The sequence below is a fragment of the Xiphophorus maculatus genome, chromosome 5 (assembly GCF_002775205.1).
Source record: "Xiphophorus maculatus strain JP 163 A chromosome 5, X_maculatus-5.0-male, whole genome shotgun sequence".
NCBI classification, from domain to species: domain Eukaryota; kingdom Metazoa; phylum Chordata; class Actinopteri; order Cyprinodontiformes; family Poeciliidae; genus Xiphophorus; species Xiphophorus maculatus.
Window position 1 is genome coordinate 26437956 of NC_036447.1, and position 27252 is coordinate 26465207.

Sequence of the window (27252 nt, forward strand, 5' to 3'; positions counted from 1 at the left end):
CCCTTTCGTCCCCTGTTGTGTCTGATTTTCTCAATTTCCCATTTCCACTGACTTCACACTGTAATGGGAAAGTTGCATGTTTATGCATATCTAGCTTTTCCCTTGAAGTTGAAATCACACATAACCCGACAAAATTAGAACAATCATTTTTCAAATAGTGTTTTAATTTATTCAGAGGGGGGAAAGAAAATCTATTCAAAACAACAGGACCAATTATCCAGTCGACACTATGCAGAAAAATGACAGCTCTGCTTTTCCAGCCAAGAAAAGAAAAATCCTCTGTTACGTTTTGTTCTAAATCATCGCCTTCGCTTCTTTTTCTCTTCTTTCTCATCACCTCATTTGCGTCATCGGGAACCATTTTTGTGTGGGGCCCCTGTTTCAAAATAAACAGAAATGAAAACGTAAAAACCATCACAAGACCGTTTGCGGACCTGCAGACATAAAAACCGCAATGAGAAAGTGTGATCCAGATCTCCCCGCAGGCTGAGGCGCGCGAGCAGTTGCACTTAGCTGTGGTCAGATTACAACATAAACAACATGTTTACAGCGTGAGAACACGTGTTGCGTCTGTGTGAGATGGTAGCAGCGCTCATTAGAGACAACCCCAGAAAGTCTGCCTGGTCCCGGGAGCAGACAGACGGCGTTACTCATGACTTTAACTGGGACCGCGTTGATTCGTGACTGCTGATCGGCCCACACGTTTCTTGTCCGCTAACAAAGCAGCCTCCCACTGATAACGCACCAGAAAATAATTAGTCTCTCTCGAGATTATCCTTTTGTCCTTTGCAACTAATTGAAATCTTTCAAACGAATACATTAGTACTTAAGCCGTGTTTTTCCGATATGAGGCTGCTTCTAGTGTTTGACCTTTTGAGCTCATTTCTTGACATTCTTGTCGCTCATTACAGCCTAAGCAGAGGGCTAAGGCTGCAGTATAACTTTTAGAAATTTTTTTTTACATATTTGTTGAAAGTGCCACTATGTCGTGATAATATAGTATGAGTCAGACAATCTGTGAAAAATATCTAGCTCCTCTGCCTTACTCCCAGTTCTTGCTCTCTGCTATGCTACAGTGCCTACCCAACGGCTAGCCCGTCATGAATGCTAAGCTAGTAAGCATAGCCATGATGGCGATGAACGGTTTTCCTGTAACAGTAATTTTTTTCCCCCCACCATTAGCCCATTGAGCAGAGTACAAGAGGATGATTGACAGCGCTGAGACCCGCCTCCTGGCTCTGATTGGATGCTTTTTGGCCGGGAGCTGTGCGTTTCCTCAGATGGTAACAGTAGCTCAAGAAGAGGGGGAAGGTGATCAATTTTTTTCATCACAGATTATCTGTCACAACATAGAGTCAGTTTTAACAAGTGTGTGAAAAACATATTTAGCATAAAAGCTTAAAGTGTGAAGTAGAAGCGTCTAATTCAGGAGACAAAAAAACGAGTCAGTCATCAGCCAGTCACTCGGTTATAGTCAGTCAGTGCAGATTTGATTTTCTTCACAGCCTGGTTGATATTCTTGGCTCCATCTTTCTGTTTATATCGCCTTTGTCACAACTCGCTAGCAGAGTCACATGGGGTCCTCCTCTCCCCCCCCCCCCAGCAATCTGCTTCCTCTGCTGCTGAATTATGGATGCGGCCCACCTTCATTACCTCTCCGAGGGAGGCGATTCATGAGAAAAAAAACAAAAGCTGCTTGTCGCCTCACCCAGCTGAAGGAGCTCAAATATTCATCACTGGGTTTTCTTTCATATCGCCTGCGGCATCTGAAAGGGGCATGAGGAGTTGAAGCTTCCTTCAGATTACGAAGGTAACAGATGGATTTTAGTGCCGCTGAACGCCTCACCTCGCTGCTGTAAAACCTGCTGTAAAGCTACTGTTATAACTATGGAAACGACTTCAGTGAGACACTTCTTACAGCCATCTACCAGTCTCTGACTGTGGTCAGAATCTCTTTAATCTGCTCTTTGACTCGCCCAAGACTGCAGTCCTCAGCCCATCTTTGTTGGGACTTCCTGGTAATGTTTTGGAATATTTTTAGTGAGGGGTATCAGAGTAAAGGGGCCTGAATGCAAGTAAATTTTTGTCATAGAGCAATAATTATGTTGTCAACCTTTTTTGCCAAAAGGGATTATTGCACAAAAAAAACCCCCACCAAGTAATTTTTTGTTTTTATTTATTTATTTATTGGCAAAAGACGATTTACGGGGGGCAGGGGAGGGAAGGAATCACTTTTGGCAAAAAAAAAGACTTAAGGCTGTTTTAGTCCCGCTTTTGAAAGTTCGCGTTGACGGCGCGTGAGCCGTTTATAGTTAACGTGTATGAAGCTGTACTGTCAAAACATAAGCCATACCAAGGGTGTAACTTTGTGGTGCAAGCTGGCGGGGACGAGGGGGAGCGGGGGGAAGGGGGCTGATGCACCCACAGTTACTGGAAGGCCTTTTGTTTTTTTAGTTCTAAAAATAAAGCTAAAACTTACATGTGAATGCCAGACAGTCTTATTCAATAAATTAGGATATACGTCCTGATCAGGCTTGTCAGGTTAACAGTACCTTTTAAAAATAACCTTTTAGGAGGTGTTAAACCTACTACAAAATATAAATATGTTAAAATGGAAATAATCTTATTATCTATATAATGTCTTTCACTTGGTGATGGAACTGCTGACAAAGGAACTTTTCAGTCATATTCTAGTTTATGGAATCAGCCTGTATTTGCTCAATGCTTACCAATACCTACAGTTGAAAACAGTTTCACAATTCAGAAATATTTTTTTGTGACGAATTATCACATAGTTGCCTTTTATTGTCTGATTTTATCAAGTGCTAATAACAAACAACATGAGATTCTGTAACTATCAAAATGTTATTAAACTTTTCAAAAACAGAATAAGTAACGTCTGTGTAAACCAAAAGGATCCTTGTTGGCGCAAACTTTGTATTTTTCAACTATGTGATTCTGACTCCACAGCTGTCCCAAAACCTTTGCTGACTTACACATATCAGATGGGATATGATGTGTCTTTAATATAGCAAATAATAAAGATGTAAAACCTTTTTTTGGGTCTGGTTGGAGCAGTTGGTGAGTAAAGTGACCATCGATGTTACTGGATTCTATAAAATGTGGCTTAAAGCTGAGATGCTGATGTTTGGACGTGTAAAATATATATTCTCTCTGCATATAAATCTATAAATAGTTTGGTTTCTGTCAGTTCTGTAAAAATACAACAGAGAACAAAACAAATTTCTCTTTTATACTGATCAATAATTTCATTTTACTTAATTGTCGCTGCAGGAGTCCTGGTTTAAAGTGTTACAAACTTTGGCTCCTATATACATTAAGAAATATTTCATCCTATTTGATGATCGATCTGAATATCGCCACGTTCTATGAACAAGTGATGCAATTTGTCCTGGGAAAAACTTAGAAAAAAACAAGGGGCTGTATTATATTTTTCTCAGTTTGTCAGCTTAGCGTCATACGCGGACTCGTTGCCATGGGAACCAGTAAACAGACCCGGGCGCGCAGAGCAAAGATCACGTTCAAGTGCATCAGGAATTAACACTAAAAAAACCCCACAAAAACATTTCCCCCTCAAAAAAGCAAAAACAACGAAACATTCTGTCCGTTGCAGATGTATGTTTTTGAATTTTCATTTAGCATCATTAGGAAGTGATGATGCAGACAATGGATCCATCCATCCATTGTCTGTTCACCCTTTGTCCCTAATGGGGTCGGGAGGGTTGCCGGTGTCCATCTCCAGCTACGTTCCGGGCAAAGAGGCGGGGTTCAGCCTGGACAGGTCGCCAGTCTGTCGCAGGGCAACACAGAGACATACAGGACAAACAACCTAGGGAGAATTTAGAGAGACCAATTAACCTGACAGTCATGTTTTTGGACTGTGGGAGGAACCGGGAGTACCTGGAGAGAACCCACGCATGCACAGGGAGAACATGCAAACTCCATGCAGAAAGACCCCGGCCGGGAATCGAACCCAGGACCTTCTTGCTGCAAGGCAACAGTTCTACCAACTGCACCACTGTGCAGCCCTGATGGTGGTTGATTAGCTAATGTAAATACCTGCTCTCCTTATTATCTGTCAGAAGATGTATGTGGGTTGCCTTATTTTTGTGTTAATTGAACCGAATAGCACATGAGTGATGTGTTCTTGTCTGTGTGATCAGATGGAAAAACTGCATGTGACAATGGCCAAGGTGTGAGGCAGCAAATTGGCAATCTTTTCAAAATCCTGCCTGGACAAAACGGTTTTGATTTTGGTCATTTGTAGACCGAATTATGTAATTTCATCCTCCGACCGGTAAGCAGTGAGTTAAAGAGTCACGATTCATATGGTGGGTGTCACAAGAGCCACTTGAGTAGAAAAATATTACCTCTTTTCTTAATTATTATTATTGAAACTCAAGAAATTCAGGATCTTCCACACTTTTATTCCACTTAGGCATTTCAACAAAGGATGAACATAGTGGGCATTGTGTTTATTGAAAGCATAACAGTGAAATTAAGTACCAAATGTCCTGAAAGTGGAATCAAAGGACAGGAGATATAGAGAAAAGAAAGGGTCCTAGTATTCAGCCCTGAGGCTCCCCACAGCCACAAGACACTGCAGACGACACAGACTCACTCATGCGGACGTAAAAATTGTCAGTCAGGTGAAACAGAGACCAATCCAAGGCTGCACCTTTAACACCAACGCAACTCTCACAAAAACAAATTAAAATGCTATGATTCACTGAGTTAAAGGTTTAAAAGAAACATAATTACCAGTATCAGTTGGTAATCATCCTCTTTTAATCTGTTCTTAAAAGAGCAGATTTCCATCTGTGAAGCTCTTCCGAAACACCTCAGAATGACAGATTTTTTTTTCTAGAAATGAATTTAATCTTGTAAAAAAAAAAAAAAAAAAAAAAAAGACTTCTTCCTGTAATATTGAATGGAAGTAAAGTTTAGAGATTGGTCGAAAATAATAATTAAAAAAAAAAAATTGGGTCAAGGATAAATGAAAGGCAGCACAACAACATGCTTTAAAGCACAAGGGACCTAAACCTGTGGCAATACTGCTTTTAAGAACAATCAGGAGGTCCTTTAGTTTTAAAAATATCTTTAAAGAAAGGGGGGAATAGTAGGGAGGGGGACTGGTATCGCCAGGCAAATTTAAAGGTTTTGTTTGATCGGTAAGCTCCTTCAGAACTGTGATAGACAAAGGCTCAAAGTGGTTCAAAGCAGCAGCTGCAAGAGGCTGAAGAAGAGCTTTTGTATGAAGCAGGTGAAATGACTGGTGTGTTTAAGGAAACTTGTTCATCAAAGCAAATTCTTACAGACTTCAGATTCAATCTGACACACTGGGGCCCGTTAATGATGGAGTTTATGGTGCTGAGGAGAACATATAGCTTCCGACAAAATATTTTTTTGAAAAACACCATTGTTGTTGACGAATTATAATATCTGTCTTTCAACATGTCAAACCATACCCTTGTACCTGGGCTCGGTTCTCCCGCAGGCCCGTCTGGCAGAACGAGTGATGTTGACCAGTCACGGCCCATGTGTTGGTTTGGGACAGTTGGAGTTTTAATGGCGCCGCACTGTTACATGACAGGACACAAGAGCATAAACGCTCACGTCCACTCTTCAGTATCTCCCAGAAAGCGAAAGAGAAAAAGTAGTTTTGGAAGGTTTAAACAGAATACAGCACATTTACCTTGTTTCATCCTTTTGTATTATTTCCATAATATTTTTTCCCCCCACTAAATTTTAAATAATTAAAAGAATCTGTGGTCATAATAAGCCACAAAATTCAGACCAATGCATCCTAAATTTTGGGCAGGCTTATATAATATTAAATGTTTTTGTGAAATCTTGTGCGGAACATTTTTATTACATTACTATGTTTTTATTGTCGAATGGTAGAAAATCGACCAGTGGCTGGTATGATTCACTAAAAGCTGCATCCTGTCATTGCCTGGCGAAAAATAAAGAACGTGTGTATTTAAAACAAATGTTCCTCTTTTCTTCTTATTTTTTTCTTTCTAACAACGGGGCTTGTTTACGTCGACCTTTGCGTCGAGTGACAGAGTTTTAACCAATCAGAACCACGCCTGGCTGTAACGGGCGGGGCTTCCTGCTGGTACCATGTTTGAGATGTCTCCTTAACAACCGATGCAAGAGTCAAACAGGAGAAGTTTTCTTCGGACAAACGTTTGGTACGTAAACCTTTTCAGTCACACGTTACGTTAACACTCTACGTAAAACACGAGCTAAGTCCTTATGTTGCGACCCGTTTGTTTAAACTTGACGAGTTAGAAGCAGAAAGTACCCCCTCCATCAGCTGTTTGCTCTAAATACAAGCTAAGCTAATTAGCTAGCCAGTGAAGCCTTCTTCAGTTGCTGTTATTGACATGTGACGGTCAGTCCAGCTTTACAAATCATCAGTTGTATTGGCCTTGTTAAAGCCAGAGACCGTAAATAAGTGCGTAATGTTTATTGTTACTGGCTTGTTGAGGCTCAGTATTACAAGCTAACCTGTCGGCTCATGTTGTAGCATCGTTAGCTTCTATATTCTCTCTGACTCCTGTGCTGCCCAGTGAGTCCACATTCCTTATGAATCATAATATTATCAGTATTTCTGTAATAAGACAGAACACCCGTTATTTCAGGAGTCGGAATGGCTGGGACTGGTGAGGGGAAGAAGGAAGAGGCCGACTACAAGAGACTGCACAGCTTCCCTCTCATCAGAGTAAGACAGCACTACAAACTTCTGCTCATTTTTGCCGAAATGCGGTCAAAATAACATTTGATACATGCACGTTTACTTTTGTTAACAAGGTATTACAGAGCTGTATGAACGAGCCCCAAAAGATCCATATCGTTTGGTTTAAAACGGACTTAATTTAGGAGCAATAAAAATAAATATCTCCCTGCTCTTTATATATATATATATATATATATATATATATATATATATATATATATATATATATATATATATATATATATGTATTATTGAGTTTGATCAAACCTATTGGGCTAACATATTGACATGGCTCCACAAACCATCACTAACTGTGAAGACCTCAGTCTGGGCTGCGAAACAACATGGACACAGATCCATTCAATAAATTAGACATTAAAACTTAATATGATAAATATAAATGTATATCAAGAACATTACATATAGGTTAATTACACACATATGAGTGTTTGAAATCCTTTGTTTCTGTTAATTATGGCATTTTTTTCACTTAAAGGTAATGAAAACATGACTTTAAACATTAGAATATTACATCAGACCAATTAAAAAAAACAACATTAATGCAGAAGTGCAGCCTGAAACATCCATGCCTATTTTCCTCTTTCTCATATGTGCTTCCATCACTCTGTGACCTTCAGCACTTTTGGGCAGCTTCGTTTGTCTCCAGTGTGAGGCTCTGTCCAACCGACTAAACATTGCATTAACATGTCAAATGCAAGTTTCTAACTCTTGGAATATATTTGCCAACATTTACTGCAGTCCCAAAAGTACGTTGCAATATGAATATTACACACTGATGACATCTTGTCCAATTCACTTCAGTCATAGTTTGCACTTTTTCAGTTTCCCCCCCCAAATCTTGAATAGATTTTGCTTCACAGTCCTCTCAAAGCGAACTGCTGCCGCCGTTGTTTGGCCAATAAAAACTGACCACGAAATGTTCAGCAAAGACATCCGAGCCTCCGTTAGGATCGCAGAAGCTCTCACTATGTAATATTCCCCGTTTTATGTGAACCTTTTTTTAGCCACACTTTTTCCTTCCACCAAACTTTCCGCGAAGATGCTTAAATATGCACATGGTGAAAAATTTTTTCCGTAATAAAAGAAGAAAACTTTTTTCTCTCCCTTTTTTTATGTTGTTGGTGTCAGTCAACATTTTAATGGACAGTGAAACTGAATGAGGGTTTGCCATCTTTCCTGCACCAGCCTGTAACACGTGTTTCTCTCCAGCACACAGACATGCCAGAGGAAATGAGGGTTGAGACCATGGAGTTGTGTGTAACAGCCTGTGAAAAGTTTGCTACCAATAACGAAGTGAGTGCATTCTCCTGTTCTTTCATATTCTAATGTTGACCAGAAGTTACTGTTTTGATGTTTTTGATATTGGTATTAGGCATTCAAATGACACAAACCCAATACTTATACAGTTACACTTATTGAAACATCATGAGTTGATGGAGTACAATATTTAAATATTTATGGACAAGTGGGCCTGTCACAATAGCAGATTTTTCTGGATGCCAAATTGTCCCAGACGTTATTGCAATAAACGATAACATTGTCATTTTGAGACCATTGCCAATGATGATGGCATATTAATGCAAGAACACATTCTCAAAGATCAGTAAACTTTAAATTCTAATGAACATTTAACACTGGAGCTGGAAGACATTTTAAATATCCAAAAATAAATAAGCAAAACGACAAATAAAATGACTTATTAAAAGTCTCTGTGGACAAACTTATTCTTCAAAAAAAATGAGTTAATTGAGACAAAAGCACCAGAATTCAGTTTTTGATAGAAAGGGGGAAGAGAGAAAAGCAATAACTAATGCAAATGACTTAGTTCATCTTAATTTCTCATGCAATTAACTGATCCTTTGCTTAAAGCAACGGGCCTACATATAAAGCACATAATTTGTTTTTTTTTTTTTTTAACAAAACAATATTCAAAGCGGATCTGTAAAAAGGCAGAAAATTCAACTTCAAAGGAAGTGAGATTTTCCCCCCAAAAAAACTAGATTCAGAACGGCGGCGACGGAAAGACGCATTTCAATTAAAGGTGTCAGTTTATGGAACAATCTCAATATTTTTCTGCACTTAAAAGAAATTCGAAAAGCACTATGAGGAAGCCATCATGACGTTGAGTAAGCTGCTTCGTTGTGTATTGTTTTTTGTGCGTTTGAACCATTTCTGTTATCTTCTGAGCCACATAGCTCATTTTATTTTATGTGAAAAGGGAGAACATATACTAAAGTTTATGCTTCTTTCTGCTCCTTTTAATTCATGCTTTATTTTTTTTGTTATATAAACTACTCATATTTATTGTTGAGTGAATGAAATAAAGAAAAACAAAACTGTAACAAAAAAAAAGAAGTATTTTTTTTTTTCCCTTCTAGAGTGCGGCTAAGATGATAAAGGAGTCCATGGATAAGAAGTTTGGCAGCTCGTGGCACGTGGTGATTGGCGAGGGCTTCGGCTTCGAGGTCACACATGAAGTGAAGAACCTGCTCTACATGTTTTTCGGTGGGAGCCTGGCTGTCTGCGTGTGGAAGTGCTCTTAGCGGCCCTCTCCCCTGCGTGCCCTTTCGCCCCGCCGACGCGCTCACCGCGCTGGGAATCGACGGCGGCGGCCCGGACGCCGGCTCCGTTTCACCCGCGGCAGATCAGTTCGTCCGAGCTACCAGCCGCTGTGGCAGAGAAAGGAAGTGCTTGTTCGTAAATAAAATACCGATCGATGGGAATTCGCCTTCCAGGCTTTGACTGCCACTTTGGTCTGATACAGATAAAAAAAAAAAAAAAGCTTCCTCCCTTTTTTGCCACTGTTCATTTTTTATTCTTTTTACCCTTCGTTTAAGCCATCTTCTGTTCTTGAACGTCACGTTGAATGCTTGCGAGCCTGCATGTTCGAGCAAATAAAAAAAGAAAAGAAAATACAGTCAGGGTCTCCAAAGTCCTTTATCCTTCTTTTTTCTTCAGAGGAGTGCAAGTGTGTGAATGACTGATTTCCACGACGGTGTGTGCTGGACACACATTCTTTCCGCCCCTGACAAACCTTATATCGCCATCTTCCTCATTAGCTTCGTGCACGTTTTTTCCGTCCACGTCGTCCAAAACGTTCCACACGTGTCTTTCTCTCTACAACGGCACTACTTTCAATAAATTTTGTAAGATTTTTTTATGTGTACATATTGTAATGCAACTTGAGAGGCATCGTTTTAAAGACTGGTGTTGTTTTTCTTACGACTAAGGGCTCAGAGTGTCCTGAGCCAAACAAACACTAAACCTGTTTCACTTTTCCTCCTTGCTGAGGTGTGTGTGTGGGTGTGTGTGTGTGTGTGTGTGAAAAGCCAGATTGTGATTGTCTTATGTTGATGCCAGTTATGATGATTGAATGCAATGGAAACTTATTTGTGAACCTTGTACAATAAACTGAAACTTAGAGAAATTAGAAGTCAGAGTATTTTTTTCCTTGCAGTGTTTATTTTAAGGGTATAATTGTATGATTTCTGGTGCACCGATCTGACCTGACGATTCCAATCTTGGCTGATACAGATTCTTTTTTTTTTTGCGCGTCTGAAAAATTTCTAAATACAACGTCAGCAACTTGTAAATCAGCTACTTTAGCAAGTAGCTGATTTACAGACTTTTCAAAATAGATACGTTTGGTTTTACTTGTAAATATTGACTAATCTCCCAAAATAAGGAAATCGAGGTCAATTTATCAACGCACTATTCGCGATAAATAAACATAATTTGGGGTTACGTCAGTGAGAAAAAATAACTTTGATACATGGAAAAGAATATGTTGCTTGAGTGTGTCCTCCTTGGTGGCTAATTTCACCGTTTTAAATAGGATTACACGATATATCGGTGTTGGTACGGTAAATAAAACCAGGTTGATATTAACAACCGATCTTCATTTCCATCTTGTTGCTATTTGTTTCTGGAGGGGTGATGGTGGTTTGGTCATTTGACAGTAACCGCAGTGCAGCGCAGGATTGTGGGAAGTTTGAATGAGTTAGAATAGCAGTGGTAAAGTCAACAGTCAGTGTTTTTTTGTTGTTGTTGCTTTTTTCCCTCCTCCCAAGGTGTGGTAAGGCGGGTTTAAAAGAAATGCATAAAAATATCAACCAAAACTGCGATACAAAATATCGGCTATTGATATCGGCCCAAATTCTCACATCGGTGCGTTCCTAGTTTTAAAGCATTTCCTCCTCTGGTTTTAAAGTGCTTTGTGTGAAATTCGCCACTAAACTTCTTCGCATTTTGTTTGGCTGTGGCCACAACCTTCAATGTATTCTATTAGCATTTTCCCCTGTAATTATAAATTAGTAGAAAAAGGGCAGGAATTTTTAGTGTAACCTTCAGATATTACCCAAGTATTGCATAGAATCCGCCTGAGTGTCATTCAGAATCAGTTTAGGTAATTCTGTTCTGTGAAGCAGCCATGTTAACTCTGGAGGAGCTGCACAGAAAGCCCTAGAGGAGTGGGCGGAGCGTACAGCAGGTCAACAAACCGCCAACAGAAAGCAGTCACAGAGTAGAGTGGTCAAGTTAAAGTCCAGACCGTAATCCAAATGAGGATTTGGGGAATGACCGGTTCACAAATGCTTTTGATTTACTCTGACAAAAGTATTCAAGTTGAAATGTCACGTTTGGGGGGAAAAAAGCATGCGCTTCAAAAATCGAACCATACCAGTTTGTGAAACGGCTTTTTTCCAAGAGAAGCAAACACAAAGGACTATTTAATAAATTCATTATAAATGTTTACAGTATAAGCAGGAAAACTGTGTGAAAGAAGTGCCAGTGAATGAGGCAAGATGACTTTTTAACTCGTTTCGAGAAGCTGCTGAATTTCAGAACATATAGTTTCAGTTCAGCTTCTAACGTCCTCGTAGAGACAGAGGGGAAAAAAAGCATCAACACCTGCGGTTTAGATTAGGACGGCTTGAGTTCAACAAATCTGTGTTCCTTTATTCCTGCTTGTGAAAATGAATGTGCATTCCTACACAAAATCAACCCACCGGCAGCACAATCGCAAAAATGGCATTCCTTAACCCCCGGCAAACCATCAATGATGAAATGTGATTTTATTTGAGTGTTATTTTTGTCCCCCTTCTTCTCAAAGGCAGGAGGGTTTTGTGACCCAGCCGTAAAGCTACCGAGGCCACCGAGATATGTCTGTTGACATATCAACAGAATTTGCCAACTTCTGTGTCATCACCATAAACTCAGGTCAGGTCAGGTCAGGTCAGGCTGCACTCTGCGCTCACGGTCTCTTACCCTTTTTTCTGCAAGTCTCATTAAATGTGATCACAAATATCCTGAATACGTTGGGGTGGATTCATTGCCACCTCTGAGGCCAATAACATGTCATATTATCCGGATTTCTTCTTCTCTACTTAATTTAGAGCATTTAAAAGTCCTTGTTGTTCCTCTGTTTCTACCAGCTTTGTACATTTAGAGACTGAGCATTTTGCAGTTTTTGTTTTCTTTGTTGTTGCAAAATGGCTCCGATTCAGTCAGACTGAATGACAGGTGACTTTAAACATTAGTTCTCATGTTTATACAATCAGATCCAGGTCTGACTTTGAATAGGCCATTCTACCGCATGAATATGCTGCGGTCTAAATAAGTCTGTTGCATCTCCGTCTGTTTTCTTGTAGGTAATTGTCTACTGGAAGGCGAACCTTTACTTCAATCTCAGCTGTTTTGAAGCTTTAAACTTCAAGCTTTTTTTTGTTTTTTATTTTTCTCCTCAAACTTTTAATAGAATATTAATAGGATAACAGAAATATAGTTGATCCACTGGCTTTTTTGCAATGTTTTGGATCGGCTAAACCAGTCGGTGCAGCTTATTAAAATCAATCAAAAACAGATCCTTACTTCTCCATAAAATGCATGTCTATGACTTACAGTGTTACCGTAAATGGAGGACAAACATGTTATCAGTCTTGGTGATATTTGAAGAATACCGTCTCCTGCTGTAGCTTTCTGTGCAGTGGGATTGATATCTGATCTGTACATGCTGATGGAAGTAGTTAAAATGGAAATCATAAGCTTCTTGTCCATTTGACCTGCAAAAGGCGCCTGTAGCGCTGGAAGAGCCAACGACCACAGCTGACACCCACACAAGGCACGAAGCATCGGAACTGGTCAACAGTTTGTTCTTGTGATTTACTCGCTCCACAAAGTTTATTGCGAATTTATTTGCATTGATAAAACTTTGTGGGGGGGAAAAAAAAAAGATTTTAATGATGAATGAAAGCACTTAGAATACCTGGCTAGTTGTGAACAAATAAAGTTTGCTCTGTAGTAGTGATAAAACAATGAGTGTCAGAAAGAGCAGGCGCTTCTTAAAGAGACGGACGGCAATTTCGAGACGTCAAATTTCTTTTAACTTATGTTTTATATGTGCAGCTTTTTTATAACAACTGAAGGCAACACAGTTTCTTGATTGTGATAAAACAGCTGTGTGTCTGGAAAATACATAATGCAGACCTTTTAACAAAGACAAATATTTTTCACAACACTGTTCAGCCACATGGCGTCAACTAAACCGACTCATAATAAGATCTATGTAAAAAAAACATTACAAAGCATATTGGATCCCACTGACATGACAAGATGACTAACAAGAAAATATTATCAGTAATAATTAAAGTTATTAGATCCACTCAATCCAGCAAACAGCTCTAATGAGCATTAAATGTCAGAGAAAGGTCCCTGTGAATGTTGATCAGATTCACGGTTTACAGGCAGCACCCTTATATTTAACATGCAGGGTGAATATCCAAGACTGGTAAGCTGTACGGTTTGGTACAGCTCTGCTAAAAACAAGTTTGCTCACCAGATTTTGGATGTTGACAAACAGCCCCAGTTTTCCAATCGCTGACCCAATTCTGCATGCAAACACCCGAGCGTAGTGACTGAGCGCGTTTTGACAGGGATACCGTGGGATTGATGGGATTGATGCCAGCATAATACACTGATAGCTTTCACCTGGATTTACCTAGTTGACCTATTTCATGGGGAGAGGCCATTACATTCTGCAATTACTGTAACAGCGCCGAGACTAATCCGGCGAACAGTGTGTCGGTGAACATGCCTCTGTCACAGGCGCCGGCCTCGTCCATTATTAACCTCGGAGACTTTTTACGTAAAGCCCCACCTCTTCCTTGTGTCTCCTCCACGCCGTTAAATATTTATGCAGACAGCCACAAAGTCACACAAAACACTCTAGTTTGTTTGGTCTGAAAATCCCTCCCCAGTGTGAGTGTGGAGAACGGCAAATCTTTCTGAAAGAGGCTCTTTGGGGCTTTCATTGAAGTAATAGTCACGATTCTGTGTAGGGGAAATGCTGAAAGACGTCCACACTCCTCTGCATGTGCATGGTTCTATTTCTGCTGCTTCACTTCCTCTTTGCTGTTTTTTCCCCACCAAGTGCTGTTTCACGAAAGTAAATTTACTAGCATATTTAGTCTGATTGGACTAAAATATGCTAAGCAAGCTTTTGTCTCAGATAAACAGTTAGTCCTCTACTCGTTGATAGTTTTGCTTCGGTGTCCTTATTCAAAGCATGCCTTTGAGCAAGAAAAGGTTAGTGTTGTATCTTAGCAACCGCCTGACCACCTGTGATGACAAGTGGAGGTGTGGAGCTTTCAAGAGTGTGTGTGCAAGTGTGTTATTGCAGCACAAAGGGGGAATGAAAGAAGATGAATTTCAAGAAGGTTATTTCAAAATTAAAAGATATACGGACTATAAGTCATTGAAAGTGACTTATGGTTCCTGTAGCCTAGTGGTTAAGCCTCACGGACCTCCCCACAGAGACCCAGGTTCGCTTCCCACTGGCTGCAGGCACTGTTATGTTTAAGTGTGTAGCCATGCTCCGAGATGGCAAGAACTTCAGTTACCATGGCTCCAGTAGTCCAGTGGCCAAATTCCAGAGACAGACAGAGAACCGAGCACATGATGCTTACTGAGATCATCAATGGGTAATCAGAGACATTTGGGAGGATTCATAAATCCTCCTAAATGGCAGTCACTTCAGTTACCATGGCTCCAGTAGTCCAGTGGCCAAATTCCAGAGACAGACAGAGAACCAAGCACATGATGCTTACTGAGCCCCAATAGTCTAGTGGCTTCTTAGGAAACTAAAAATGTGTCTGCTGCACCTACAGTCCCTGTGATATCAAATTATGCTGGGCGACATGATTTCATTCTTGAGTTCAACGACTTGGGAACGGAAAAACGATGGGGAGCCATTGGAGAGGACAGGGAAATTTGGAGGGTTCGGCTCTAAATTTTGCCATCAGGAGGCAAAAAATGGCCAACTTTGAAAAATCCTGCACCCTTAAATCCTCTGAGATTTCTGAAAACACAGAGGCAGCTCTAATCCTGAGGAAGGGATGAATCTTTCATCTGGATACCACCACTGGGATTCTTTTTTTAAACCAAGAAATACAAAACACAATCCATTATTAATGTGCATGTCTCTTTCTCTGTGAGGGTGCATGAGGCAAATCCTATTTTTAATCTGAGTAGCTGTACCTGTGGAAATGTTTGGCTACAATGCCTACTGAGAAAAAAATGGGGCACCGAAAGCTTTGGGGAAATTGCATTAAAAAAAGAACAAGAATAGGCAGATGGAAGGAATAAAAGATGAATAATTTCTATGGATCAAACTTAGCATAGCTTGTTTATAATACATCAGTGGCATGCAGAGACAGAGAGTACAGCAGACAAAATCTAGTTAGCAATACGTAGACTCCAGAGAGACTCGTGGGTTATTTCATGTAAGATTGATAAAATACTGGAAAGAAAGACATGGAGTTGGCAGCTTTGACTCTGTCTGAATCTTATAATTGATATCCCCCCTTCATGTCTGTGATAACATTTTTCTCTAAACATATCAAATTGAAAAAAGTTAAAAAGAGAACAATCTATTGCACTTGAAATGTGTGCTTTGGGCTTTGGGCTGTGATGAAACATGGTGTGCTTTTAACATTTTGCTGCTGCTTTAACCTTGAAAATTATGTAAAACACAAATCATTCAATAATTCACTGAAACACAAACAAACAAATAAAACAAATCTTACTTCACCAGCAATCATATGAATAACACAAGTCATAGTCCCACTGTTAGAACAAGAAATTAACAAAAAGCTTACGCCTCTAGTGAATGTTTGATCACTGTCATCAAATTATTTTAAGAATCATGTATAAGTATGAGGGACTTAAAACAAAGCAAAACAGCCAAACAACTTTGGTGTCAGAAGGCGGCCATTCTTCTTGCCATACAACGGGTCTTAGGTTCAGATGTCAACCCAGGCCTTGATACTGCATGTTCTCTTCTTACAGTCAATAAAATACCTGTTTTGACTACTGTCAGAACCACATAGGCTGTATGATGGTTTGAGCTACGTCTCAAAATATACCTCAAACCATTATACAATCAATATGGCATGTGCATACTGCTATTGCCTGTTGATGCATATTCAACACATACCAAAGATCTCCAAGGATCGCAATGGAAGCCACCATCTACTGGTTGGATTTACATCAAATGATGTGTGATTTTGTTAAATTATGTATACTACATTTACATGACTGATCAGTATTTAATAATTATTTGACAGCAAAATCATTTAAAAAATTGAAATAACTTTAGGCAGTAATTGGTTACCATCAAATAAAGTGTTTTAAGGTTATGACACTGCATGATTGGTTGTTTCTCCATACGTGTCTCTTGAATGCTTCCAAATTGAGATTAAAATCTTAATTTAATTATTGTTTTCAGTGGCTGCAGTGGTCTGAGTTTGTCATGTTTGGGTTTCAGGTTTTGTTTTATATCTGGGTTACCTTGTGCTTTCTTTTGTGTTTCTTTTTTAGTGCTACTCTTGGCAGTCAATATAATTGTTTCTTGACTTTTTTCCTGTCAAGAAACAATTATCTCTGTACATTTTCTCTTATCTTTAGCATCTCATATTTCCCACCAATTCTGTGTTCCTAATCGCCTCACGTTTATCTTCCCTGTCATCATCTCTTCAGAGACACTCCTGTGGTTCTACTGTTGTTCTCCTGGTCCGTCCGGTTATTTGAATTTGTGAAATGAAGTCTGGCTACTTGTTGGTTTGTCACTGACTTCCTGTCCCTTTATTTCACCAGAACTAAGCTTATGTGTTTGGTCCTGCTTGCTGGTGTGGTAGCAACTGGGTTGCTAACTCTTTAGCCTCTTAACAGTTTGGTGTCAAACCCACAAAGTTTGGCCCTGTCTCCGAACTGCTGCTAACTATTCAGAAATCATAGTTGAGACAGTTTTGTTTCGCACACATGTGAGCCTTAACAAATCAACCAAAGGAGGCGTTGAGTCAAACTTAGAAGGGTTGATGTTAAACAAGATGCATACATACCCTGTATTCCTGAAGCATCAGCCCACAAAGACCCTCAGCTTGGGAGTTTTCTCCAGATCCACCAAACACATCAAGACCGGACGAAGCAACTCTCATAGCCACCTCGGTGACTCCATCTGGATAAACAAATCTGGATCGTTCTTGTTCAGAACCTCCTCCCAAAACCCTAGAGAAAACTTTCTTACAGAGAATGAAGGTTTATATCATTGATAGTTGAACTTTCTGTCCCTTTCTTCTAAAGATTAGGGCCATCAGTGCCCTTTGTCACTTCAGCATTAAGCAACATATCTCCTCCATTTTAGTCACCTTAAATAGATGGGGATTTTTATTTACTTCAGCTTCCTCTGCCTTCTAGGAATGGACTCAACTTTCCCTACATTGTCAGACAATTCTCCTTCACAAACAACTTGTCCGCTGGATTCAGGACACTGTTAAAATGCTTCTCTCACTTTCAACAATGATGATGGCGACAGCCATTCCTGTTTTCCAGAACTTTCTTGAGGCCAATTGAAAGCCTCGTCAAATTCCTCCCTCTCCCAAGACTTTCCTTCTCCCAGCCCAGAAGCTGCCGTCCTTCTGGCCACCCAATACATGCTAACGTTTTCATGGGTAACACTGAATGGAAGCATTGAACAGATGAATGAGTGGATGTGCCGTAAGGTTCTCCAGCTGAACAGAAACAAAATGTAACTTTTTATCTTTTGACCCAAAGAGAAACGATCTAGAGTCAGCATATACAGCTTTGTGTTATTACAGATCAGGCCTGAAATCTAAGCATAGTGATGGACTCTGACCTGAACCTTCAGAGTCACATAAAGACAGTTACAGTCGGCCTTCTATCACCTGAAGAACATTTCTTGGATTAAAGGTCTAATGTCGCAGCAAGATCTAGAGAAACGTATTCAGGTGTTTCTCTTTAGTTGCATTGATTACTGCAACAGTGATTTCACGGATCTGTCTAGAAGAAAAGTCAATCAGACAGCTGCAGCTGATTCAAAACGCTGCTGCTGGTGTTCTCACTAAAGCTAGGAAAGTAGAGCAGATCACCTCAGTTCTAAAGTCCTTAAACTGGCTCAGTGAATAGACATTTTATTATTTTTTTTACCCCACTAAGCAAGAACAAACTTCCAGAAAACTGCAAAACAGACAAAGCACTGAATCCCTTTAAATTAAAAGCTAAAATTCCACCTGTTTCGTGTTGATTAATGACAACGGGAACATTGATCAAAATTTGATGTGCATTTGCTTGATAATTTTGATGATGGCGTTTGACTAAATGTAATGTTTGTTGCTTGTTTCATAACTGGTTACTGTATTGTGTTTTTATGGCGTAAAGCACTTTGAACTGCTTTTTTTGTTGTTTGCTGAAATGTGCAATACAAGTAAACTCCACTTGATTTAACACCTAAGGCATCTTCACTTTATCAACGGGCATCACTGCTGGTGGCCACCCACAGGCATCTCCTTTGCTGCCATGGCAATGACCTTCAGGTCACATGTTCTAAACATGACCACGTCCTATGGTACTACAGACAAAAGAGTTTTTAATATCTACTTTTTATTGGCAAACTCTAGAAGTGCCTGTGTAAACTGCAATGCTCATATTTGCTTATCCTACACAGAAACCCAGCGCTGGTGGAAACTCTTAAGCCCATAGATTTCTCTTCTTGATATTGACTTGTTTTTTTGCAAACACTGAAATAATTACCAACCGAGTTCTGGCTGTTTTCACAGGCCTTCGAGGTGAGGAGGTGTTTGCGAGTCCTTCAATGTTGTTGGTTTTATGTTGTTTTTTTTAAAAAATGGAATATTTATTCAAATCTCCTGTGGTCTGCATGTTAGTTTGCATTCAAAACATGTTGTTACCCAGCATCATTTATGATGTTTCCTTACAAATGTCGGTGAATAGTGAATGAATGTGACCAACTGTGAGGAAAAAAAAAAGTCTAGAGCTTTGAGCTGATGTTAAATGACTCACACGCTGTGATTTCTCATCAATATATTCTCAAGAGTGTCACATGGCTACGACACGCAGCACGTGGAGCGGGCTGAGCGAGCACGCGCGCAGTTATAAAACATGCAGCAACACACACACACACACACACACACACACACACACGCGCATGCACGCCCCAAAGAGTCCGACTTCACAGGAGCGCCGTATCTTTAGGGATCCTCTATGAGGCCTGGCGAGCCTGATGAAGTCTCAGCGCAGAACATGAAACCTCTGTCTCCCAGCTCTTCTGGTTGACAGCTGCTTTGCTTACATGCTATTTTATATATACATATACTGTATATACATATATTTTTTTAAACTAATGTATCCTTTCTCTTGCTGGTTTTATGGTTTTCTCTGCAGCTGCCTTGAAAGCTGCAGGTTCATTGCGGTTGCTCAGCAAAGAGGAAAAAAAAACAAAGTTTTTGTCTGCGCATGGTTCGTGAATGGAGTCAATTTAAATTTCTGAACGCATGCGAGACTGACCATGAGTGGTGAAATATTCATCGTTTTGTCAATGGTTGCTGCGGAAGCTTAAATAGATGAAGACCACATTTGTATTCAAATGTAAGTACTGTCTCTTGTAAGAAAGAAAATCTTCTGGCACTACATGTTGGGTGTAACAGATGAAATAAGTTGCGTATTCAATAATTCATACATGTCAGGCATTAAAAAGCAGCAACAACAAAAAAAAAACAGAGAAAAGTCACATTACATAAGACAAACAGTTTTAAAGAGTAATGAGCAAACACATTGATCTGTGCCCAGATCACTCTAACCTGGCAGCTCTCCCAACTTGCAATTCTTTGAAGTTAGAGAAAAAAATAGAGAAAAATGTGACGACTGGAACCCGGGTACAACAACACAGTGTCTCTTCGTACCTCTGGAAAAGACACCAGTAGGAGCAGATAAGTGGTAACACAACAAAACATGTGAGTATGTCTCCTGTAGCATGCCTTGCCTTTTTACTCTGGATGTTAAAAGATTTTGATTTAGATTTAGAAGGGAAAAGAAAAAAAAAATCTTAAAGACCTTGTTAAAATTCTGATTACAGCTTTGGTTTAGAAGTTTGTTTTTCAAAGCGTTAACTATACCATGCTTGCTCTTTCTCTTTTTGTCCAAACATTAGGCGCTTTGCTAGCACATCCAGAGAACATTAACATTTACAACATTTTCCAAATGGCAACCACGATGCAACATATGGGGATTTTGCGTGATAAATCAACACAAAACAGTGCATGTTTCTTATATTGACGGAGTATATAATGTGTGAAAAGGGAGGCATTCATTTTGGAGAACCTACTGCAAATATCAATGAAGTGTTTTTGGTTACTCTGTGTCCACAGCTTTGCTTTTTTTCTGCCTATTTTTTTTTTCTTCACAATAAATTAAAGTCAGTCAGATTATCTAGGTCATATGTGAGAACAATTTTCAAGTCTTTCCACGGAATTTCAATTTAATTTATTTGTGGACTTTGACTGGACCATTCTAAGATGTGAATAAATTTGAACAAAATCATTCTGTCGAAGCTCTTGTTGATTGTTTAGGGTTGTTTTCCTGTTTGGTTTTAACTGCTGCTGAACTCTGTTTGTATACTTGTGTCTGTTGAAGAAATGGACATCCACAGCATGATGCCGCCACCACCATGTGTCCGACCAGAGTAACTTCTAGCATTCATTGCTATTGGTTTGCTAATTTTCTCTTACAAATCTCTGAGATCTTCACAGAACAGTTTTATTTGTTTTCTGAGGTAAATTGCATGGACTGTATTTAATAATTAGACGACTTCTTAAGGCAGTGAGTTGCAATCAGTTTTATTAAGGACAGGGGCGTCCAAACTTTTTGTCACGTGGGGAAAGAAAGACAGAAAGACATCCAGGTTTCCAAATAGTTTTTGACTCAACTGAGCAAATGATAAAAACAGGATTTGTTTCACTTTCTTTCAAAATGCTTGCCATTCTCATTGTTAAAACGAAAATGGGTTTTCAGTAAAAGTCTTTGGATAGTCGTGGTTCAACTCATTATCAAAGCTTGGTTAGAAAACCAGGAATACTTAGTGTTGTACTTAACATTCTCTATTCTCTATTTTACCCCCAGTGTTCCCCCCAGAAGACTTGCTAAGACCAGTGCTTGGGACTCTTGGGCAGTCATGCAGCGGTTCGATGCGTTTTGGGGTTAAAAAATGTTTAAAGTTGACAGGAAATTTGAAAATATCACTTGGAAGACTGGAAGATTAATACCTAAACTCCAACTATAAAGTCTTTAAAAAAAAAGGCAATTGTTAAAAAAAAAAAAAACTAAAGAAAATAAATAAACAATACTAAGCCTGGTGGGGACACAAGTAAAGTCTGGTGGCCCACCAGATTTACACTGGGTGAAACCCTGACCCCCATTTAAAAATAAAAGTCTCCATTTGCATTAGCCACCTATGCCTGTACCTGGATGGGCAAAAACTGCAGCTGGCAGCCACAAAAAATTAATCTATGGGGCCACAGATGGCCCCTGGGCTGCACTTAGACACCCCAGATTTAGGGTAATGCTAACACACTTTGAAAAACCCCTATTGCTTTCTTCCCCTCCACAAGTATCCTAATATCTTTGTGTTGTTCTGCCACATGCAATCCAATAAGGTTTTGTAATTCCGAAATGTGAGAGTCTAAAGAGGTATGACCACTTTTGCTGTTTACTTTTACTCATTCAGACCCTATTGTTCGTGTATCTTTTAGTGTCTGAGCTATTTCTTATCCCTTTGACCCGCTTGTCTGTCTTTTCAGGAGGATGACATGGTGCATGTGGCGTCGCTCCAGGACAATCTGTCTCTCCTTGGCCTTCGTGACCGTTTCCCTCCACCTCCTCCTGGCACTCGTCACACTTTCCATCCCTCACCTGCCCTGTGACGCCCCGCTGCCACCCGAGATGAGCTTCAGGGTTTTGGCGCGCAACGCCAGCGCCTCGGCGAGGGACGGAGGGCACGGGGAGCCACCAACAGACTCCATTCAAGGGGATTCTTCCAGTCAAGACTGCAGAAGGGGAGCAAAAGTAAACGTTCAAAGGCTTCCTTACAAACGCTTGACATGGAAAGGAGATAAACGAGCGACGGAGAACAACACAGAGAGCAATGCCAACCAAACGGAACGCTGGGAGTCCGACATGTTGAAGCTGAAGGCGCTGTTCGACCATCCGCTCTACAACACGCCCAGGCCGGCTGCTCCCGAGGACGACTGGCTTCTGAAAGTGAAACCAAAGACCAAACCGAGTCAGAGGAGCTCCCAGATGTGGTCAGCATTATAGTGTTAAAAGAGAAGAAATAATCTGAGAATTTCCAGGTAGAAGAGAGAGAAAGAGAGATGAGGCAAATGAAACCTTAAACTCATCTACTCTGTTTATTTTATATGTGTAATTTTGCTAACAGTTAACTAAGTTTCCTAGCTTACTCCTAGCATGTACAGTGGGAGATTCTACCAGATGGGTCAGACTGCAGGGAGCAGACACAGTTCTCTGCTCCATGATGGAGCAGTACAAATTGCACTGAGAAGTAGTTCATACAGCTATAGCTCAAAAACAGCCAATATTACTGTTCCTTTAAACAGTAATATTGATTGTAATATTGATAGTGATAATCCTACGCTGTATCACTATCCTCGTCACATGACCAAACAAATACCAAATGGTCACATTCCTCTTCACCGTCTGAAACACAAATGGCAAGACGGAAGTCAACATTGGTTTTTAATATCGGCCCAGTCTTACTCATCTGAATGAAACTGATATTTTAAAATTTGGAAGCAAGCATCAGCCAATACCGACTTTGATACCGATAACCTTAGTTCAGATATGTAGCATAGATAGATAGATAGATAGATAGATAGACAGACAGACAGACAGACAGACAGACAGACAGACAGACAGACAGACAGACAGACAGACAGAAAGATAGATAGATAGATAGATAGATAGATAGATAGATAGATAGATAGATAGATAGATAGATAGATAGATAGATAGATAGATAGATAGATAGATAGATAGATAGATAGATAGATAGATAGATAGATAGATAGATAGATAGATAGATAGATAGATAGATAGATAGATAGATAGATAGATAGATAGAACACTACAGAAAGAGTTTGATGTGTTCTTTTGTTATTAGTTTGTCACAAAAAAAGAACAAAAATCCTATCTCTTTGCATATTTTAGTAAACATTTCCAAGTGACTAGTCATATAAATATTCAAATCAGGTCACCAAGCAGGAAAGAGAGGAGTTTCTCAGCAAAAACCAATATGGCCGCCATCTGGTGATAGCCACTAATAATGTGTGTAATAAACTACTCATGTGTGCTTCTGGCAATTTGAATCTCATTCAAACTTTCCCACTCATACTGTATGTGCAACCTCCATTTGAACATGTTGTTTTAGTGTTGAAAGCCTAAAATGTAGAGTTTGCCGGCTATTAGCATGTTTTGCTAACATCCTAGTCATTGAGTTAAACCTCTGCTAAATCCAGCTGGCAAGCAGAACAAATCTTGGTTGGGTGTGATGTTATTCCTTCATCCAAGTCAATGTGTCAAAGATAAGTAGTCGGCAGCATAAGTATCCACCAGCAGATGTTTTCTGTTCACATTCTAGAAGATTCTTGGAGTATTTTTCCTCTAAAGCTAAAGCTAGCCAAGTTTCACCAGTGGTAGCCATACCACAGTTTGACAAACACAGGCCTAAAATATTGCAGGTGTTTGCATAGCATGACAACTCCGAAACTGTTTGCTAGAGGTATGTTTTTTTTAATTTTTACAGGGAAAGTGACACACAAGACATATATGACAATGTCCAGTGGAACAGCAGTGTTAGCAGCCAGCCTCCATGGTTACGCTTTCATCTGGGCATCACACGCTGGGAGCTCTACCCACACCGTGACCCCAACATGGAGCCTTTAGCCCAGCAGCTCGCCACGCATCGCATCGTCAGCGCAGGTAGGAACATGTGCAGTGTTGGCTTTCCATATTTATGCAGTGTTCTTTTTCTCTCCTGCTGAATAATTAAAGCAGAGGGGCTGAAGCTGTTTTACACCCCCAATCAGGCGTCTTGGCTGAATTTCCAGGCAAGGAGAGAATTTTTAAGCGAAGAACAAAAATGTACTGATTTTAATTCAAATGGATAGACCTTTGAATCAGAACCCGCTGTGATTTTAAACGGAAACATCATTGGTATTCTTAGCCAAATGTGTGGTGGCAAACTAGGGGCCGCAGAGAGTAAAGAGTCAGGCTGAAAAGGAGGGTTCTGGTATTCCTGCAACACCGGAGGTTTGGGGCTAGACTTTCAAACAGGACTTTGAAGTTCTTCTCAAATGAGAGAGACTGAAGCTTGGGGAGGACCTTTGAGGTTCAACGCAGATGGAAGAGGGTTCAGCAGATGATCGCCAGGAATGCACGAGTTGCTGGCTTTGCAGCAAACTTCTCCATGCGAGTCATGTGAGTTTCTTCACTGTTGAAGTTTTTATTGTTATTATTTGGCTGAACCCTTTCGAAGGTTAACCACGAAATCCAGACCTGGACCAGAGTGTTTCTTAAAAGGTAGCTGGAATTATCCTCTGCATAAGCATTGCTACAGTAGAAAAAAAAGCTTTGACAATCTTACAAGTGTTTATGGAATGGCTTGCAAAAGCAAAAGTCTTTGAGCTCCATGCAAAATGTAAAAAAAAAAAAACTGCATGATGCATCATGCAGTGTGGATGCGGGTGATAGGAAGATGGATGGAGATTAATACATTCAGAACTACGATGGAATGTAAATAAAGATACATTTATATGTTGAAGGCAACGTGTATGAAATGGTGTGCTGAATTGCTAACCTGTGTGTCGGCGTGTGTGTGTGTGTGTGTGTGTGTGTGTGTTGCGATGGTAACGCTCTCTGTGCTTGTTTTTCAGTGCAGAAGTCAGGGGGGACGCAACTGAAGCTGGTGATGTCGTTTCCCAACTACGGACAAGCTCTGTTCAAGCCCAAGAAGTGAGTTGGAGAAGGAGGGAAAAAAAAACAACAAAAAAACACATTGACCATTTAGCAAAGCCTGCACTAAATGTAATCTTCTTGAAATGGCTCCAGTAAATAAACACCAGATTTAAGGAAGAGCATTGTTGGAAGAAAATCCAATTTCATGTATTATTCATTCCCCAGAGGGAGGTGATGCAGCTGCAGTGTACTGCATTCCAAAGACAGAATAAGCAAATAAAGAATGGAAAAGAAAAAAACTGAATAATAATAATAATAATAATAACACAAAAAAAAGCTGTAGGAAAACTGCTGGACAGAGGAAATGTCATGGGGGGCGACCCCTTCACACTTATTGGCACTCCTAGAAAGTAAATATATACAAGTATTTCCAGTGACATTTCAGACAAAAAAAAAACAAAACTCGGTATCAGCAGGTAGGAAAACTGCAATCGGTGCAGCCCTAGAATATATGGCGATAAAATATATTTCAAAAATGTAAGTTCTCCTGGCACAAACTCAACAGGAAATCCTTAAAGATACAAAGAGAGACAAATGATGTTGCACTCTAAGGCCACAGACTGTGACTGCCCAGGTGGCAGAGTGTTACCTATCTTAAGGGGTTGGATCCAAATTATTGGATTAGACACATTCTGTCAAACAGAACCAGAAGAATTGAGTAGAATTTACTAGAACCTGCATAAATGAATTCTTCTTTTCCCGAACAGACAGGAGAGAGACGAAGAGACCAACTACAACCTTTACTACTTCTCCGACTTTGAGCGACACAACGCGGAAATTGCCGCCTTTCACCTGGACAGGTAGAGAATGGCTTTATTAAAGCCCATAAATCCGCCCCGCTGCCACGGCGAGCGTTGTCAATTAAACGGCGACGTGATGCATTGGCTTTAATGAACGCCTGTTACGCAACGCCGCGTCTCAGATCTTTCTCCCCGCCGTCTTCTTCTGCCTCTCCTCTCTGCACTCGTCTTTCTTCTCGTCTCCCCTTCATCTCGCTGCAGGATCCTGGGCTACCGGAGAGTCCCTCCTGCCGTCGGGAGGCTGGTGGACGTGGTGAAGGAGATCAAAGATGTCACAACTGACCGCAAATTGGCTAAAACCTTCTTTAATTCCCCCGGTACACACACACTCCTCAATTATTCATGCAGCCCCGCTTGCGAGGCCTTTGAAATTCTGAATATAAACAAGTTAATTTCAACCACGCGAGTTCTCTCTTCTTCTTCTTCTTTTTTTTTTTGAACTCGCTTTGACATTGGTGTCTCTTTTTCATCACCGACCTCTATTTTTCTTATCTGTGCGCTTCTTTCTCCCTCTAGTGGGCAATGTGTGCTTCTATGGCCAGTGTTCCTACTACTGCTCCACGGAGCACGCGGTGTGTGGGACCCCCCAGGACCTGGAGGCCTCGCTGGCCGTGATGCTGCCAGACCTGTCGCTGGCCAAACGCAGGAGCTGGAGGTCTCCATGGAGACGCTCCTACAGCCGCAGCAAGCTGGCGCAGTAAGTAGACCCGGAAGCGTCGAGCTGTTTACGATGAGGAACTTCAAATCATACCAAATGGATTGAGATTTCAGCCAGTCAGCGAGTGTGTTTGTTTTGGAAACATATCAATTTACAAGATGGCGTGTTGTAGGTAGGAAAAGAGAAGGAGTAAATTTCTGACAAAAAAATAAATAATTGAGATTAATGTCAGAAATGTTCTGGACAAAAAGAAGGGCGTTTCTGAGTGTAAATTTAAAAAATGTCCATAAAACAGGAGAAAATTTTCTGCGCATGAAAATTTACTAGAAAAAAAACTCTGAAGTTTTGAGATTAATCTCAGACATTTTCTAGAACAAAACTTGGTTGTTTCTGAGTTTCAAGAGTTAAAAAAAAAAAAAAAAAAATCAACTTTTGGAAATTTTCCGAGATCCAAAGGTCTGACATTTTTCATTTTTGAAAATCCGAAATTTAGATTTTTTTTTAAGATTAATGTAAAAATATCCTTTGGGATTAAACTCAGAGTTTTTCTTTCTTTCAGAATTGTCCTGCGATTGCCCTAGTGCTTAGGGAGTATTGTTTTTTTTGTTTTT

The 27252-nt window shown here is 40.1% G+C and overlaps 2 protein-coding genes across 7 annotated transcripts in view; both read left to right on the forward strand.

The window, feature by feature from the left end:
- The first annotated feature begins 6130 nt into the window (after positions 1-6130).
- Positions 6131-9568, forward strand: dnal4 (dynein axonemal light chain 4). Its single transcript, XM_005810944.2, has 4 exons — positions 6131-6218; positions 6672-6751; positions 7997-8080; positions 9166-9568. Exons 2-4 carry the CDS (start codon positions 6680-6682, stop codon positions 9328-9330), a joined length of 321 nt encoding a protein of 106 aa, XP_005811001.1. The 5' UTR covers positions 6131-6218; positions 6672-6679; the 3' UTR covers positions 9331-9568.
- A 10473-nt stretch (positions 9569-20041) lies between these two features.
- Positions 20042-27252, forward strand: part of LOC102234307 (extracellular serine/threonine protein kinase FAM20C-like) — a 43387-nt gene continuing 36176 nt past the window's right edge. Inside the window, exons 1-9 of one of the 6 annotated variants that reach the window (XM_023334278.1) lie at positions 20042-20109; positions 20789-20863; positions 21275-21334; positions 21952-22455; positions 23973-24148; positions 25102-25180; positions 25891-25983; positions 26185-26300; positions 26500-26680. In XM_023334278.1, the coding sequence (XP_023190046.1) occupies positions 20823-20863; positions 21275-21334; positions 21952-22455; positions 23973-24148; positions 25102-25180; positions 25891-25983; positions 26185-26300; positions 26500-26680 (1250 nt within the window). In that variant the 5' untranslated portion in view covers positions 20042-20109; positions 20789-20822. Of the gene's footprint in view, positions 20110-20665; positions 20864-21274; positions 21335-21473; positions 22456-23972; positions 24149-25101; positions 25181-25890; positions 25984-26184; positions 26301-26499; positions 26681-27252 lie in introns of those variants that run through there. The other 5 variants (XM_023334279.1, XM_023334277.1, XM_023334280.1 and 2 more) reach the window with 5 other exon arrangements.

Bases quoted from the DNA above. Each gene is read 5' to 3' on its own strand.
- dnal4 (XM_005810944.2), top strand. From the start codon at position 6,680: ATGGCTGGGACTGGTGAGGGGAAGAAGGAAGAGGCCGACTACAAGAGA. The intron at 6,752-7,996 runs GTAAGACAGCAC...GTTTCTCTCCAG, and splicing joins ACAGCTTCCCTCTCATCAGA to CACACAGACATGCCAGAGGA. The intron at 8,081-9,165 runs GTGAGTGCATTC...TTTCCCTTCTAG, and splicing joins AGTTTGCTACCAATAACGAA to AGTGCGGCTAAGATGATAAA.